We start from the raw sequence: 17,564 nt of genomic DNA, 5'->3' as shown, positions 1-17,564 counted from the left end.
TTTGGAGAAAATGACCAAAAACCAAACAGGCGATTTTAAAAAGACGACAGGCGCGCGGCTTACTTTTTTTTTTTTTGACCAAAAATTAAAATTTCTTCAAATTTCTCCAAACTCGGATATATCATCTGGGGGTCCGAGGGGAGTCCAACGCAGAAGGTTTGGTTGAAATCGGGCTGGTGGTTTTGGAGAAAATGACCAAAAACCAAACAGGCGATTTTAAAAAGACGACAGGCGCGGCTTACGTTTTTTTTTTTTTGACCAAAAATTACAACTTCTTCAAATTTCTCCAAACTCGGATATATCATCTGGGGGTCCGAGGGGAGTCCAACGCAGAAGGTTTGGTTGAAATCGGGCCGGTGGTTTTGGAGAAAATGACCAAAAACCAAACAGGCGATTTTAAAAAGACGACAGGCGCGTGGCTTACGTTTTTTTTTTTTGACCAAAAATTAAAATTCTTCAAATTTCTCCAAACTCGGATATATCATCTGGGGGTCCGAGGGGAGTCCAACGCAGAAGGTTTGGTTGAAATCGGGCCGGTGGTTTTGGAGAAAATGACCAAAAACCAAACAGGCGATTTTAAAAAGACGACAGGCGCGCGGCTTACGTTTTTTTTTTTTTGACCAAAAATTAAAATTTCTCCAAACTCGGATATATCATCTGGGGGTCCGAGGGGAGTCCAACGCAGAAGGTTTGGTTGAAATCGGGCCGGTGGTTTTGGAGAAAATGACCAAAAACCAAACAGGCGATTTTAAAAAGACGACAGGCGCGCGGCTTACGTTTTTTTTTTTTTTGACCAAAAATTAAAATTCATTCAAATTTCTCCAAACTCGTTTATATCATCTGGGGGTCCGAGGGGAGTCCAATGCAGAAGGTTTGGTTGAAATCAGGCCGGTGGTTTTGGAGAAAATGACCAAAAACCAAACAGGCGATTTTAAAAAGACGACAGGCGCGCGGCTTACGTTTTTTTTTTTTTTGACCAAAAATTTAAATTTATTCAAATTTCTCCAAACTCGGATATATCATCTGGGGGTCCGAGGGGAGTCCAACGCAGAAGGTTTGGTTGAAATCGGGCCGGTGGTTTTGGAGAAAAAGACCAAAACCCAAACAGGCGATTTTAAAAAGACGACAGGTGCGCGGCTTACGTTTTTTTTTTTTTTGACCAAAAATCAAAATTTCTCCAAACTCGGATATATCATCTGGGGGTCCGAGGGGAGTCCAACGCAGAAGGTTTGGTTGAAATCGGGCCGGTGGTTTTGGAGAAAATGACCAAAAACCAAACAGGCGATTTTAAAAAGACGACAGGCGCGCGGCTTATGTTTTTTTTTTTTTTGACCAAAAATTTAAATTTCTTCAAATTTCTCCAAACTCGGATATATCATCTGGGGGTCTGAGGGGAGTCCAACGCAGAAGGTTGGGTTGAAATCGGGCCGGTGGTTTTGGAGAAAATGACCAAAAACCAAACAGGCGATTGGGCCGGGCTGGGCCAGGCTGCACCTGCACTGTTCTATTTATAGACTTTGATAACGAGCTGGCCCCAACAGCTGGCCACTGCACACAGAGCAGAGCAGAGCAGAGAGATTTGTGCTCTGAGCAGCTTCCGAAAACAGCCCAGAAAAAGAGAACCGTACCTCTTATCAGAATGTGGCCATGACTACTGGGGCAAGGAGACCTTCCTGAGCACATTGATGTGCATTAAATGTTTGTAGGGCAAAAACTTTTCTCAGGGTCGCAAGGTAGAAAAGGGGGGCATTTCTGTTTTTCTAAAAAAATCAGCTCCTACTTTTATATTGAAGTGGATGAGCCACTGGAGCGGGTCTAGCTGCACAATTAGGCTCATAGAGACAATTCTGTAAGTCTGTCTGCTGTTTTGAACACATCAAATGAGACACGACAAGTGTGGCTACAAACCAGTGAGGAAATCATGTGTCTATAGTTTAATTTGTGGCCGTGCTGGCAATTTATCCAGAAAAAATCCTGAATGTTTTTTCGATCCCTCTCACTCTAGCGATGATGTCACTCACTCTAAGCCCTGCTCGTTAGACGCAACACAGACCCATTATAAAGCTGGATTTTGTCAAAAAACTTAATGATTTTAAAGCGGCCAAATATCAGAAACTGTTGAAGATATCAATAAGCTGAGTCCTAGAGGAATACTTAAAAAGTTTGTCTACAGCTCAGAATTTGAATGAAGTCTCTAGCTGAAAGTATGTGGACACTTTAAAGGCTGAAAGAAGTAAGAAGATTTGAAGAGTTTCAAGACTGTTCCAATGCATTCTCTATGGGGGGAAAAAAATCAGAAATAGTTGAATATTGCAAAAAGTATGAATAGTTGAAAAGAGAAAAGACATGGCACACCTGTCCCGAAAAGGCTGAACATTTTGATATTTGAATTGTTGAAATAGCACAAAGTATGAAGGACTAGTTACATGACGAAGAAAGGCAGAAAATGGCCGAACCGAATAACAATAGTGTTCACACTAATGAGCAGGTGTCGCCAGGCTGGAATGTGTCTGTGCGGGGAAAAATGTGTCTCTAGATAATGCTCCTCAGGTCTATTCAGAGGAGGATGGACACTTTTTTCTTGTCAGATTAGGATGTTGCTGAGCTGCTAAATGGCGAAGTTAAATTGGCAACGGGGTGCTGTTGTTTTTCTCTCCAGGGATGCCAAAGTTATGTCGTAGAGAAAAAAGATGTGACCACAGAAAGTTTTCTGAGACGCGTGAAAAAGAGGAGCGACGTTGCGGCTGAGAACACTTCATTCCAGATGGAGATCAAGTCTGTGGGTCGGGAATAAAAGATACCGGGCTGTCCTGACGGGCTGGCATTTCAACTGGACCGAGGTAGATAAGAAGAATCGCGATAAGAAAACAAGTAGGTGGCTCTGTTCTGTATGTGACACCAGAGTATTTCTACTGTCTGTTGACACTAGGGTCGTAAATAAGAGCATTATAAAAACATCAGCATGTTACAGTAAGTGCTGCTTCACATCCCCTGCCCTGATGTGCGTTTTTTTAATGCAACCAGCCACTATCCATTTTAACACAACAATAACACAATATATCACTAAGATATCCACCCAACACAGGCACAGAGACGTTTTACAATAGTTCTATCAGCCACATCACACAGTCATAGAGTCAGTAACTGTAAACTCTTTAGATTCAAACCTGTCGGTACCAGAGCTTCTTTTTAAGACAGACCTGACTTAAGGAACACATGTGTAACTAATAACAATAATGATGACGGCCCCACTCCCTTTAGGTGTGTCTGTGAGCCAACACACACAAAAGGCTTTTTTCACCACAGTCATACAAGGAAAAGCGCTGCTGTTATTTCAAATATGAACAACCTCTCCTCCATTCAGCAACACCAGGGCCATGAAAGTGTGGCAGCACTTACAGCCACATTAATAATAAGCTACACCTGTGCTTTAACTTATAAATCACAATTCAGTTCAATTTAATTGTATGTATGTGTATACGTATACATCTGCTGTAATGAAAGTCTTCCCAGTGGTCAACATTGTCTATTATTTGTACGCACAGAAGCATGTCCACTGACAGTTTCACTGTGTGATTGTGGCAGAGGTGGTTGGGGTGGAGGAGGGCCGGGTTGAGATCCTGCCCCAGAAGTCAGTTGAGGACAATGACAAAGACTTCACAAGTGAGTTCTCTTGGGAGACGTTCAGGTATCACAAACCTAATGTCACAAGTCAGTTTTTATGTTAATAACAGCACTGCACATCTTCATACTGAAACAGGACTGTTAAACATTTACATAGTGCAAGTGCATATATGCAAATATGCATCAGCATTCTGATATTGTGATTTGAACAGCATGGTTTCAGCTGTCTATCTACCGTATCATCCAACCTTAGTTTTCTACGTGAAGCGCAGCAGCAGTGGGGGCTCTGCTGGGTTGCTATGGAGACTGGGCCGGACCCAGTTCAGCTGCCCAAGTCGGGCCCTCAGAGACCAGTGGACGAAACAACTGAGGACAGCGCTAAAAACGCACAGTAAGAGACGAGGCACTGAACTAATTTTACAGCTCAAATGTCTTGGAAACATGTTGTGATATAATGTTTTAATGTTTGAAATGTTTCTTTGAGGTCCGTTACGTCCACACAGACTGCTGGTTTTTATCAACCCCTTTGGAGGAAAGAAGAGAGGCAGAAAGATCTACCATTCTCTAGTCGCCCCTCTGTTTGAGCTGGCTGGTATCAGCTCTCATGTAATAGGTAAAAATCCACTAAAAACATTTCTTTGTCTTTGTTGGTTTTGAGAAACACTGAAGAAGTTACTGATGCAAAGACTAATGCTTCATGTAATTGTAACGGATGTGCACTCACTCCACCCATAAAGGCTAACCAACCTGCAAAGTGGTTGTCAACTTCTTGGCGAAGAGGAAATCTAAATAATGTATTACATGTAATGTCAGTAACAGCTATGACTCAGAGTGGCTCAGTATTTGGTAAATAATTACATAAAATCACAGGGCTAAAACATAAAAGAAAATTTCTAGTCTTAATATGAGATTAGTGCTATTCATGTTCCGTAGTCAATAACAAGAGCAGAGCAACATTGTTGGTTAAAATTCAAATATATTTTACAGCATTACTGCCAGGAAAGAAGAAACACTTCTTTAATACAAAACGTTCATCTGACTCAACAAAGTAGGATTTCTATGTAAAAAGAACTGACATCTCTAACATTTAGCATGTTGTCACATTTTTACCTTTCATTGTCACTTTATAGTGATTTTCCAAGTGGAGTGCAAATTCACTGAATTAAGATTGTTGCAGCTACAGTCCCATGAATAAGCTGCAACTTGTCCACACACTGAACATCCCCAACCACTTTCAAAAGTCTTTCCCGAGTTTCCATCATAAATAGATTTAAAATAAGGTAAACCTGAGCATCTTCATCAGATGTGACTGTCTTTACTCTGACTTCATCTTTATCTCTTCACTCAGTATGACTTAATGCCCCAAGCTCCACAGGAAGAAGTCCGACTGGATGTGGAGTTGGCTCCTCAGAAATGAGCCTGGGGAAGGGGCCACAAGGTGTCAGAGGTCACCTGATGGGCATACTGGGAAGTCAGCTTAAGACCCAGTGCTGGTTGAGGTCAGCAGCGTTACAGTGGTCCATCTGAACCTTGCTGTCTCTCAGCTGTAAACATTTTCCACTGCTTGGATTCTTTAGAAGATTTCCCTGCAAAGTAGCATAAGAGACAAAGAGAATCATTGCAGAATATTTACAAAACATTGCACCATTATTCAGTACAAGGGTGGTTGAAGGAATACACCATGAACCATTAGTCCCATTCCTCACCTCAGTCATGATCCACTCTTGTTGTGGTGAGAGACTGGTGCCTTTCCCCTTCAGCTGGCATAGCTCGATCTTCACTGGGTCCGGCTGGGGACTGGCATGAAGACACAGCTGCTTTCCAATGTTGTGACGCAGCTCCTTGTGAGTTGTGTATTCAAAGTACTGAAAGAAACATTTATCAAATAAGAGACGTACTCTCCAGGAACCTCTTAATTTCAAAAAGCCTCTCAGAGTCACTGTACCTGGTTTCCTCCCATGTTGTGGCACGGGTACATGATGACAGCTTTACCTCCTTGGTTGCTCTCTCCAACATCTAGACAGGTTTGAGATCCTGAGTTTTTGAGCTGGTGCAAACAGACACACAATAATAGTGAGATACAGGTGCAGTTAATCAACACATATAGTGCGTTACATCATTAATATTCATGTGCAAACTTACAGCTCCAAATTTTTCTGGAGTTAAGTCTGGAACAAAGGCCTCAGGGTAAACTGTATTTAGGTACCAGGTGAAGTTCTTGCACTGCAGGTTTTCTCTGAGTTTCAAACGATCAGAGATGTCCCCGTATCTGTTCTGTAACAGTGAAGTAAGTGGAGTATAATTTCGATTCAGATATCTGTGAGAACATGCATCCATGTGCATTTAGCATGTGAACATTGTCAGCAGGTCACACTGACCTCACTGGCCATAAGTGCGGCATTCTTGTTGCGGCGATAGTAGATCTTCTTGTAGTCGTCCATCCAGACCTCGGCCAGGCGCACCTGGTTGCGAGTGATGACCTCTGTGCCTTTGGGAAAGGTATGGGGGCTCTTTGTGCGGAAGACATGGCCCACCACAGAACAAGGCATGATTTCCAGCTGACCCCCACACTGCCACACCTGTGAATCACATTTCACCCAGGCAGCAATTTAGACTCTAGCATATCCACTTATTAAACCAATTAATAAAATTTGTAGAGTGGTGGATGACTGACCCTGAATGACATCTCCACGTTTTCACCACCCCAGATCTCCATCTTGTCATCATATGTTCCAATGTGCTCAAAGTACTTCTTTGAGATAGAGAAGAGACCTCCGGCAAAAGTTGGTGTTCTGAAATTTTCACAGGCACACAAAATATTTAGGTGCTTACGTGATTGAGGGAGATCCCTGTGAAATCGACACAATCAACGCTTCTTACTTTACAGGATAGGTTTCGTCCTTGCGCAGCCTCTTTGCATCCTCGGGTATCGCCTCCCAACCAAAAGTCAAGCTCCAGTCAAAGTTGCCTCTTTTGTAAGCACGGATGGTGGACACAGGCTTGCTGAACTGAAAGGTGTTAAGGCCAATGGTGTTGATCTCTGGACTGACCACAGCAGTGGGTTCTTCAACAATGCGGGCCAAGAGAGGCTCTAGCCAACCATGGAAACACTCACCTACAATGGACAGAGATCACGTGTCCTTCATATTTCCTTCCACCATCACATAGAAATAAAGTTACAGCCAATGGTATCAGTTGTAGAGATAGCCACAGCTTGGCTTCATGAGAAGGCTTGTGTTACATTCAGCAGATTGTTTATGTCCAAAGTGACAATTATTTGGTGCATTTTCCATCAGTATTCCCAGAGATGAGAAAAAAAGATAAAAAAGTAAAAAGGAGAGGCAGTTGAAGCCGATTGACCTGGTATTTCCTATTTAAACATGCAAAAATAAATAGCATTTTGCCTCCACAAATAAAATTCAGCATGGTCATCATTTTAACCAAAGTTACAATAAGGTGCAAAAAATACTCTGAGCATCACTGGAGATTTTATCTTTCTTGCACACAGTAGTGTCTTTTCCTGTAACCTTGGCAGTGCCATTGATTGACAATGAAAACATAAATGAGCTGCTTGAGTATTGTTAGGGGTGTGTGTGAGTTTTTGTGGGTGTTTTCTCACAGTGTGCGTCGAGAAAGGTGAGGATTTCTCCCTGAGCGATGCTGGCACCCAGGAGCTTGGCTGTGATGAGGCCCTTCCTCTCCGGCTGCCTCACTACGCGGACGATCTTCAGCTGACGCACATAGTCCTCTAGACGGTCCTTCAGATGTTCTGCAGAGACATAATGAAACCGTCATGTGTGTTTCAACTCGTCTTCATATTAAAAAACTAAAACTAAAGCTTTAGAGGAGAAAACATGAAGCCATCTTTATACCTGCCTTTCTCTTCAGGGCTGGTCGCAGCTGTTATTTAAGATGTTAAAGAAAGACCTTGTAGACAGCTTGATAAATTAAGACATGAGGTAACATGTTTTTCTGTTTGGACGTGCAACTTAATCTGCTGCAACTTTTTATTTTCAATTTTGGTGTAAGAACAAACAAAATGTGACATCTAAAATATAAGTATATAGTATACTAGTAAGACATAAAACCCTCCAATAACCCTGAATAGCACTTAAAGACAATTTCCCAGGGTGAAATGTTATCATTTTGCAAAAGGCTTTGCAATGTCAAGTCCGAACACTTAACATATTGGATTGTAAAACGCACCCTATGCAAACAAACTGCATCACATAACAAAGTTCTGCTTTTATCACAATACAACCATTTGTACTGTTATGGACACACGCATGGTAAAACCCCGAGTGTAAGAGTTCCTGTTTATGATGCTGTGGTCAATCTGAAGTTTCCCTCTGTGCTATTTACGAAGCCCCACCTGACTGTTACTGTGTGTGCATGCTGCTAAAAATCCCAAGCTAACAGCCCTCGATACTATCTTATCAAAGCTCACGCTTTACTGTGACTGAATGCTGGTCAAAAAACAGAGGGTCAGTTTAATTAATAAATTACTTATAACTCCAGTTACTTAGTACTTATTTCTCCAGTTAGAGCACTGCAGCTGTCGCTTGGTTATCCATTTAAAAAAACACAAGAGCTCTCTATAGATTTTATTTTGTGTTATTCAAAAATGTCTCTTTGCTGCTGTGAAACATGCCAAGTTTTCAGTGAGTGCTATGGCCAGAACTATATGAAGAATTTGTTTTCTTATTAGCATTGAATGAATTTCCAACATTTCATTTCATTTCATTTTTGATTTATTTCATTCATGGTATTCTCACATAGTTGCACGTATACATTGTGTACACATTTTCACCATGAACGAAAAGGAGCAGGATGAAGAAAAAACTTATAATACCTGCCCCTCTCTGTTGTTACAAATTTCATTGGCTTGCTTCAACACCAGTATTATTCTCTGTTTCAAAATATTAAAGATGATGAAACATAGTAATGACAAAAAAACAAACAAACAAAATAACGGTAAACACCACTCGTCTATCTGTCTTTTTCTTTTTTCCCTTCTTTTTTGTAGATACTTATCTTTTCTTTTTTAAACATTTTCTTAAACGGAGACATACTTGTACAACTTTTCAATTCCTTGCTTTGTGAATGCCATACTTTTACACCTGCAACAGAAATTCACATTTGTTTTAAGCTTAACCTTGCAAATGTATGTTTAAAATCAAGCTTCAATCTGTTGTCCCCTTCCTCCAATTTAAACAAGCTTTGTAAATGTTCTGGTAATGATCTGTTCTTTGCTTTAAACATTATTTTTAGGTCTGTAATTCTATTATATCAGCCATTTTCAACAAACCTGCAGAAATAAAAAATCTATTTGAGGGATCTCTATTACCTGCCTTGTGGATTACTCTTACTGCACTCTTACTGCTCTTACTGGATTACTCTTACCGCAGAGGAGCGATGTTACTTACACAAGTGTTGCCCCACACCTCCACGCAGTAATTAAAATATGGCAAAATAAATGTACAATACAGAATTCTTAGTGTGTTAGTGTCCAAGACAAACTTAACCTTATTCAAAATATAGATACTCTTTGCCACCTTGGCTTTTACATATGCTATGTGGTTTTTCCATGTCAACTTGTCCTCCAGGATAACACCCAAAAACCTAAATACAGACACTCTTTCGATACTCTCTCCTGCAAATGAAAGTTCAATTTCATCCTTTTTTCGATTTGTAAAAACCATGAATTTAGTTTTTTTCAAATTTAACAAAAGCTTGTTTTCATCAAACCATCTCTTAAGTTTAACCATTTCATTAGTGATGTTTTCTGCAATAATCCCCAAATCATCCCCAGAACAAAAAAAATTAGTATCATCAGCAAACAAAACAAACTGTAGAATCTTTGAAACATCACAAATATCATTAAAGTCCCCCTAAAGAGGCATTTTAAAATTTGTAAAAATGCTCTGCTATGACTATTCTTTGATTAAAATTGCTTACCTACACAAAGATGTTTAAAATAACTCTCCAAGACACTAAAAACACGTCCATTATTTCTCCCTCATTGAAAAATTCATCTTCTATTCATATGCATGACTGCCTAGTCAGGGTTGCTAGGTAACGGTGGTGCGCGTCAGGGGCAAGGGAGACAGAAAGGTGATTTCAAAACACGAAGCTCACGTCAGGTTTCACGTGCAAGCTTGTGTTTCCTCCGGTGAGTAAATGTAAATTTGAATGTAAACCGAAATGTGAATAAAGTTTATAACAAAGAAAAAGAAAAAAAAAAGAGACCACATCTAGCTCTGTAGAGTGTCACTGTCATGGTGAACTACTACAGCAAATAACGGCTGCAGAGAGCCGCTGCTGCTGTGAATATAGAGTTTTTTAGGTGCTCGCATCCAGGGGCCATGCCCAGAGTCTCTGAGTTGCTCGGTAACAGGCTGGTATCACCGCTCCTCACCCGAACATGAAGCAACGTCGCCGTCGTCGCTGTTTAACGTAGGCCTACGTTACTCCCGCTTTGTACCCTGTTCATATTTTATGTAGGGAGGAAAATCAACGGGATTGGTTGCTACAGTTTTGTGACGCACGAAAACTGACTCCAATTTGAAAAATTGAATCCAGTTTTTTCAGAGTCTGGTATTGAAACGTATTGAAACTGCATTTTCAAGTCTAAAATGCTCAGTTATGGCGTGGATTAGCAATTTTGCTCCTGAAATGCCTTGTAACAGAGCCCACACACTAAATTGACATTTTTGGTTTAGGGTCTTTAATATAAAATAAAAAGTTTAGGTCCCAAAACGGAACCTTGTGGGACTCCACATACAGTCCTCATGCATTCTGATTTGTAACCCTCTAGCTGAACATATTGTTTTCTATTTCGTAAATAACTACTTAACCAGTCCAAGGCAATTCCTCTCACACCATAATTATGTAATTTAGAAATTAAAATTTCATGATTTATTGTATCAAACGCGTTTTTTAAATCAATAAAAACCCCAACTGTATATTTTTTGTTATCTAATGCCGTTGTTATTTCTTCCGTTATTTTCATTAGTGCCATTGCTGTAGATCGGTTGGTTCGAAACCCATACTGACTCTCACTCAGCAAGTGATTCTTTTCAAGAAATATGTCTAACTTCTGTACAAACAGTTTTTCAAGCACTTTTAAAAATTGTGAGAGCACTGACACTGGTCTATAGTTATTAAATTCATGTTTGTCGTCTGACTTAAATAAAGGAATAACCTTTGCCGTTTTCATCCTCTCTGGAAAAACACCTGTACTTAAAGAGAGATTAAATAAAAAAGTTAAAGGTTTAATTATACAATCAATAGTTTTTTTCACTATACACATGTCTATCCCATCACTGTCTGTTGATGTCTTACTCTTTGTTTTGGTTATGATCGATATTATTTCATTCTCACTCACCCCACCTAGGTACATTGACTGTAACACCTTGCTTCCCATTTTTTCTTTTCTCTCGAATTGTTGATTTTGTGTTGAGATTGTGTTAGCTAAATTTGGCCCAATATTTACAAAAAAAGAGTTTAATTCATTGGCAACTTGATTCATGTCTTTAATTTCTCGATTATCATTAATAAAATAATTTGGCATAGCTCTTGGAGCTGTTTTATTCCTCATTACCTCATTCAGGATCCTCCATGTTCCTTTCAAATTATCTTTATTTTCATTGATGGCACGATAAAGATACAACTTTATATCAACTGTAATATCATGAATGACTTGTCTGTGCTATATTCTCTCCCCTGGAATACAGCACTGGTAATTCTCTAATTACTTAGCTTGTCTATGAAATATTATTTACATGCATGTTACTGAAATCTTAACATCCACCCAACAGGTCCCCTGTTAGTACAAATACCGAGACTACCAATCTCTTCCACATAGAAGACAAAATAAATATAGTAACAAAACCGATCTCCTCCCTTCTGACTGTAAACCAGCTCCTAAGCAAATACTTTTATGCTGTGCAGTCGGTGAAGCTTTGAGTAAATTTCAGTGCGTACCTGCGATGCTGGCATCATCTACCAAGATGATCTCTTTGAGCAGGATGGCAGGAGATGTGTGCAGAACACTGTAGACCGTCCTCAGGAGGGTCGACCAAGCCTCGTTGTGGAAGACGATAATAACACTGGTGCTGGGCAGAGGAGGACAGCGACGAAACTTCCTCTCCACACATCTGAGCACCGTGAGCCACAGGGAAATACGAAGAGAGACAGAGAGAAACAGAAACAGCACAAGAGTAAAGAAAATAAAAATAAAATATAATAGGCCATTGTTTGCAGATACTCAGGGTTTGTTCACTAACACCTTAAACAGCTCAATGTGCAAACAAGTGAAAGTGTTAACAACAACACAGATAAACCCTCAGTCTTAATTATACAGGAGCCTTGAATATGCAGGGCACTCAACTACACTCACTGTTCAGTACTTTCAGATTAGAATATATGTCATTTTTCAAGATAGTAATGAGTTCTGTATGAAAATAAATGTAAATAATTTACTCCCCTGAATATGACCCTGACCAAGGTTATTATCTGGCCTGCTGTGAGAATGTCAGAAAATATGTTGGTAAAAAAGTGATTAGTCCAAATTATCTCAAATAATCCTGGATATGAGAGAACATGCTCTTACTCTGGAGGCCTTGTGTCATCCCCAAGGCTACGGCTGAGTGAGATACGGTCACTGGCAAACTGGTTGAAACAGTGACGTTTCATGCCCTCCTCCTTCTCCTTCTCCTCCTCTGGTGTCATATGGTTTTGTTGAAATGCTGCCGCATTAGCCCCGGGGCTTCCAGACTCCTGGGGTGGTCTCTCCAGGTGTGGCATGAGTTCAGCCTGTGTGTAGAAGCCACCGGGGCATTTGGTGTTCGGGGTCGGCTGCTCCTGTGCAGGTGGGGGCTGTGGAGCTCCGATCTGGAGGCCAATGTTGTGGACAGCGTCTCGGACCATGACCATCACCTTGTCCTTCTTGTCCACCAGTTCTTGAAACCAGGGATCCCCACCAGGTGAAGTACCAACATCCCTCTGGAGAACCACTAGGACCACCATGAACAAGGTCCCTCCAAGGAGCACCAGTTTAAGAGGAGTAAGGCGCCGGCGTAGAAACAACCGCATGTTTCAGAAAGGGTGTTGCTCTCAAGGCTGTTTGAAGAAAAAGAAGGATGTTCAGTTTCTTGTTACCTGCAACAAACCTCTATAAAAACTCAAAACCGTACTCCTTATTTAAAAGAAAAAGAGGACCCGCAAGAAGAAAATATCTCATGAGTGATTCAAGACAGGAGGACACAGTTTTAGTGCTCCAGAAAAGGGAAACCATCTGAGCACACCTGCTACACCATCTTGTCTCTATAGGGATCCAGTTGATCCAGTTTGTTGTAATTGCAACTCAGACAAAGTGGGTGGAGGAGGCAAACATGTTTCAGCCAACAAAACATCCGCAATAATGTCAATACTATGTGAACATGTAAATCTTGCTTCACTGCTAAAATAACAATGTGCCCCATCAAGTCACTCTTTAATCTTAATTAATTAATAAATCAAGAACATTGTCATTATCCCATTCTTACAATAATAAATATTTACACTCTTCTGAACAGCCTGAAGAGACGTAAAGTGAGCACACGAGGGCAAATTGCGGTTAAAAAGCACTGCCAAATGAAAGAGGAAGAGTTGGTTGCATATATCCTGTTGAAAGTCAGGATGCACGAGCTCGCTGGCCTCCCGACTTTTCCTTTGAAGCGAACAGGTGCCTGTTGAAATGATTAGTTGGAGTCCCCTACTGGCGGCGCATGCGACTCACTTAGCCCCTTACAACATTTAATGAGACTTTCACTGAAACAGCACGGGTTCCTGTGTATGAATGCAGAACACACTGTATGTAGGCCTACAGTAAATATAAATATGTATGATATATAACCCTGTGGAGCAGCAACAGATTAATACATCAGTTAACATGAATATGAATATCTGCCATGGCTCTATTCGCAACAGACATGATGTCAGTGCTTTTAAACCAGTCTGTGTTTAAGTCTGTTAAATTTTATAGCAAATCAATGAATGGATAAAAGCTTCAGATTTCTGCATTCCTAAAGAAAACTTTGAAACTTTCAAGTTCAAATACTTGAAATGTTTTAGAGACTGTTTTGAGTGTCTGGGGCCTGTTGAGGCCAATGCTAAAATCAACATACGGCTGTTATGAAACCCAACAACAATAGTGGCCAGTATTAAGTTATTAAAATTAATATAACACACTAACAATTAAATTTGACCTCAGATTTTTGGACGTTTTATGAAACTTGTTGGGTGGATAGTAACAGCAAGTCTTTTTCTAAATGACCTACATAACAAACAGATTGAAGGTGCTGGTAACTGCTGTAGTCAGAAAAAATAAACACTGAGCACAGCAGCGTTAATTAAAGAGCCTTGAATGAATATATTTTTATGGGCTGAGCGTGCATATTTGCAGTCTATTTTTTCTGACCTCATAGATATCTTTGGCATATCTATGTTGTGTTTCTTGTAACGTATGAGCCAACATACATAACCACTACCTACATATCAGTAAATTAATATTGTTCAATATATCAACCCAGAAGAATTACTGATTTACTGTAGCTCCGCTCATGGATTTATGAAAGACCTATATATGGCAATTGAATCAGCGTAACAAAATCCTTAAGAGAAAACTACTATTCATGTAAATGGACTTACTGGAATTTGAGTGTGTTGGAGTACAGGTGTAGAGCCGCTCGGTTGCTGCAGTGAGGAGAAAGAATTGGTTGGTGATTTTCTTAGGAAGAGAACTAACACAGACAGAGGTCTAACCACATTTTTCAGGCAGGAAAAGATGCAATAATTGTTTTGAGCATGAGAAAGAGAAAGTTCACAGCCGGTCATCAACAGCATGTGTACCTCTTGCGAACATGAAGCGAGACATATTTAGCATTGAAGTTTTCTATCATGGCCCGGCTGGCCTGGTCCATCAGCTTCTGAGCAAGCCCCAGACGTCTGTGAGAGCGCTTCACAGCCTGGAAGACACAGAGAGGGGGTTTAGTTACCACACAGAGTTTAACCAAATATCTTATTGTCAATATAAAAGTGTTTCAATATAATTAACAGGGATTTATGAGGCATCTCCCATACAAACTCACCAGGGATGTGATGTGTCCATGGGGTACATCATCTGGGTCCTCCTCCCTATCAAGAGTGTATGAATTATGAATACAAAAACAACTCCTTCATCCAAGTGATGTAAAACAAATACATTTTAACATGGATAGATACTCACATCTTTGCCAGCACATATCCCACAATTTTGCCATTTTCGTCCCCTGCAATGTAGGAGAGCTGAAACAATAATAAAAAACAAAACAAAAGCAGGATTTATAGCTTGACCATGCTACATTATTACCTTAAATAAACAGTGCCAATCTGTGTTTAAGGTTTTTAAGTTTTATAATTTTAAATTCAAAATTAATTTAAAACTTTTTTTTTTAAGTTTTATGATCCAGCAGCAGAAACTATACAGGGTGTTTAGCTTAACTTTTCTACATTTTTACCTTGAATAAACAGATTTGGAGTAATTGTCATGGTTTAACTTATTAAGAGGGAGAATGGAGGCTCTCTGCTTCCGTGTGTGTCGCTTATTGCGTCTCTGGGATGAAATCCAACCTGGGAAGATCCATAGGGGAAGATCAGAGCCTCCGCCCCGCTGCGCTGTCCCAGCTCTCGTCACAAACCCACCCCATAACTTTTTTTTTTCTTTTTTTTTTGACGCGCCCCATAAGTGATCTCTTGTTTATGACAGATTAAACTACACAAATACACGTCGTAACATCGTATAACGTTATCCGCCGCTCTACATATTGCTTTGTAAACATATGCACATGTAGCCTACGGGCCGGGGGAGGAGGAAGAGGAAGAGGAGGAGGAGGAGGAGGAGGAGGAGGGTTGTTGTTGTTGTGCGGCCGCTTTGAGGAGACGAGCGAGTGTTTTAAATTATTATTTCCCGTTCATTCGTCCTGAGCGGTGGCCGCTGCTCTCTCTTCACTGGCGCTGATTTTTAAACGCCGCCGTCCACAGTGGACTCATCCACAGCACTGACTGAGAGAGGAGAGCAGTGCAGGCGCGGGGGCGGAAGCGCGCATACGTGTTTTTCAGAATAAAACACCAATAGACAAAAAAATAATCGTTTTTCTTCGATTACAGTGTTTTTATGATCGTGAGAAGCCAAAATCGTAATCACGATCAAAATTCGATTAATCGTCCAGCCCTACTTGATTCGCTAGCTAGCTAAGCCGACTTGCTAGCAAGGAAGGGAGGCAGAGAATTTCTGGCTCTGAGGGAGGGGAGGAAGAAGCGTGCCACAATAACGACGCACACTTCCGGTCATAGCGTGCGCCTCCACTTCACAGTAAGAGTCGTAATAGGTTCCAAATAAGATAAAGACGCCACAGAAAAACCTTTATTTTGAAGGAAGGATGAATACAAATGGGATGTTGCGCTCGTACACGTTTGACAACATTTCCCACTTGACACACAAAGTATTGAACCAAATAATTAAATCTAGGTTGAACCACACTGGTAGACCCTATGGCCCCTTATCTCTGTGCCCCGAAAACTGCTCATTGATTGGTTTTTACAACTTCATCATGACAGTAGGTCTTTGTCATTGTCCAATCTTAAGTTACTTTGCTGATCAATAGCCTACATTTAAATCCTAATAAGAAGTACATTTTCAAAGAGCCAGTCAACCCTGTTAGGATTAGCAGCTGGTCTGCTATTCGACCCGTTCAATGAAAAAAAATTAAGAAATTAAATCGCAGTAAAAGGACATATAGGCTACTGTAAGGGCAAGGGTAGATTTATGGTAAGGGCTGAAGTTAATAGTAGCCTAACTTTACATCTATTGGTTCCGAGTTGTTATCCACAATTTCATGACACAGATAAAGAACTTTGGGTTCTATGACAGAAAAATACTTTTCAGCTTTGATGATATTTCAATTTTTCATTAGGCTAAGTGGATTTTGAAATGATTAATGTCAGTAGCCTACACCAACAACAAAAGTTGTACTAGGCCACACAGACTCCAGCCACTAGAGGTCAGCAGTGCACAGTGTTAACGTACTCTGAAAAGTCGGTCACGGGTCCACGCCATAAACTCCAGGCTGAATATGAAAACCCAAGGAGAAACAGGAGGCATCTCTTTGGACGGAATATTGTGAAAGGGTTTGGGTTAGAGAGAGTTCTCAATCATAAAGAGTTTAACTTAAAAGTAGCAACAGTTATACCAGAATGATTGGAGTGATACAATCTCATATGGGGTTATAATTATTGACTTATTTAATTTGACTAAATTTGACCAGGACAAATAATTAACACGTCTAATTTCATTATTTCTATAAGATTGAATACTAATAATAGTTTTAACATCCCTATTGCTAATAAGAAGAACAGTAAGATACAACACCAGACCAGTAAGAGAAGAGTTTTTGCAGAAATTGTAGCAGCAAAGTGGACAGAACAAAGGAATAGTTTCTTATACAGTCTGACAGCTGACACATGGGCCCCTAGTCTGTAGAGTTCCTTGCATGGGATGGGAGATGCTCTGTGTTAAGGGGGCATCCCAGAATACAGCTGAACTTCTTTATCAGCCTGTTCAGCCTATTCTTGTCCCAGCAGACCACATCATAGAAAATGGCAGAGTACCCCATGCTTTCCAAAAGATCAGAGTTTCCTGAGCAGAGAGCGTCTGTTTTGTCCGTCTTAATACAGTGTGTTGGTGTTGTATGTGATTTGATGCCATATAAATAATTTCAATTTCAATTTCCTTTATTTGATCAAGAGGGACAATGCACATCAACAACACTCCAAGTGTGAATGTACTCAATTCTAGCCACACAGCTCATTTCCATTGATAGTCCCCCTACACTGAAATTGACTTGATCTGACCTCCTTTC

At 40.4% G+C, this 17,564-nt stretch overlaps 2 protein-coding genes and 1 long non-coding RNA gene across 3 annotated transcripts; 1 reads left to right on the top strand and 2 right to left on the bottom strand.

The window, feature by feature from the left end:
* Window positions 1–3,578: 3,578 nt before the first annotated feature.
* On the top strand, window positions 3,579–4,247 carry LOC146984607 (uncharacterized). The gene is made up of 3 exons (XR_015036214.1): window positions 3,579–3,663; window positions 3,878–4,015; window positions 4,109–4,247. It is a non-coding gene; the product is annotated as an uncharacterized LOC146984607 (long non-coding RNA).
* Window positions 4,248–4,580: 333 nt separating this feature from the next.
* On the bottom strand, window positions 4,581–12,762 carry LOC146984606 (polypeptide N-acetylgalactosaminyltransferase 6-like). The gene is made up of 10 exons (XM_085781902.1): window positions 12,239–12,762; window positions 11,611–11,783; window positions 7,244–7,393; window positions 6,505–6,739; window positions 6,299–6,416; window positions 6,003–6,203; window positions 5,767–5,898; window positions 5,570–5,671; window positions 5,331–5,489; window positions 4,581–5,210 (listed from the first exon to the last, which is right to left on the bottom strand). The coding sequence occupies exons 1-10, from the start codon at window positions 12,718–12,720 to the stop codon at window positions 5,097–5,099; spliced, it is 1,866 nt and encodes a 621-aa protein (XP_085638028.1). The 5' UTR covers window positions 12,721–12,762; the 3' UTR covers window positions 4,581–5,096.
* A 1,542-nt stretch (window positions 12,763–14,304) lies between these two features.
* On the bottom strand, window positions 14,305–14,958 carry LOC146984605 (N-alpha-acetyltransferase 10; the record flags this gene model as incomplete). Its single annotated transcript, XM_085783207.1, has 4 exons — window positions 14,305–14,361; window positions 14,518–14,633; window positions 14,757–14,802; window positions 14,894–14,958. Coding segments are annotated over 4 exons (276 nt in total), but the record flags the coding sequence as incomplete, so codon positions are not given.
* Window positions 14,959–17,564: the final 2,606 nt, after the last annotated feature.

The sequence above is a fragment of the Trachurus japonicus genome, chromosome 7, assembly GCF_045865225.1.
Source record: "Trachurus japonicus isolate A0001 chromosome 7, Traja_1.0".
Lineage (NCBI taxonomy): Eukaryota > Metazoa > Chordata > Actinopteri > Carangiformes > Carangidae > Trachurus > Trachurus japonicus.
Note: the sequence above shows the minus strand (reverse complement) of the source record. Positions and strands in the feature narration are given on the sequence as shown.

What these genes read in the sequence shown, in the direction of transcription:
- LOC146984606 (XM_085781902.1), bottom strand. Translation starts at nt 12,720, where the DNA reads ATGCGGTTGTTTCTACGCCGGCGCCTTACTCCTCTTAAACTGGTGCTC. An exon ending in GATGACACAAGGCCTCCAGA is followed by an intron (nt 11,784 to 12,238) that starts GTAAGAGCATGT and finishes CACGGTGCTCAG; the next exon opens with ATGTGTGGAGAGGAAGTTTC. An exon ending in ACAACATGGGAGGAAACCAG is followed by an intron (nt 5,490 to 5,569) that starts GTACAGTGACTC and finishes TGTTTCTTTCAG; the next exon opens with TACTTTGAATACACAACTCA.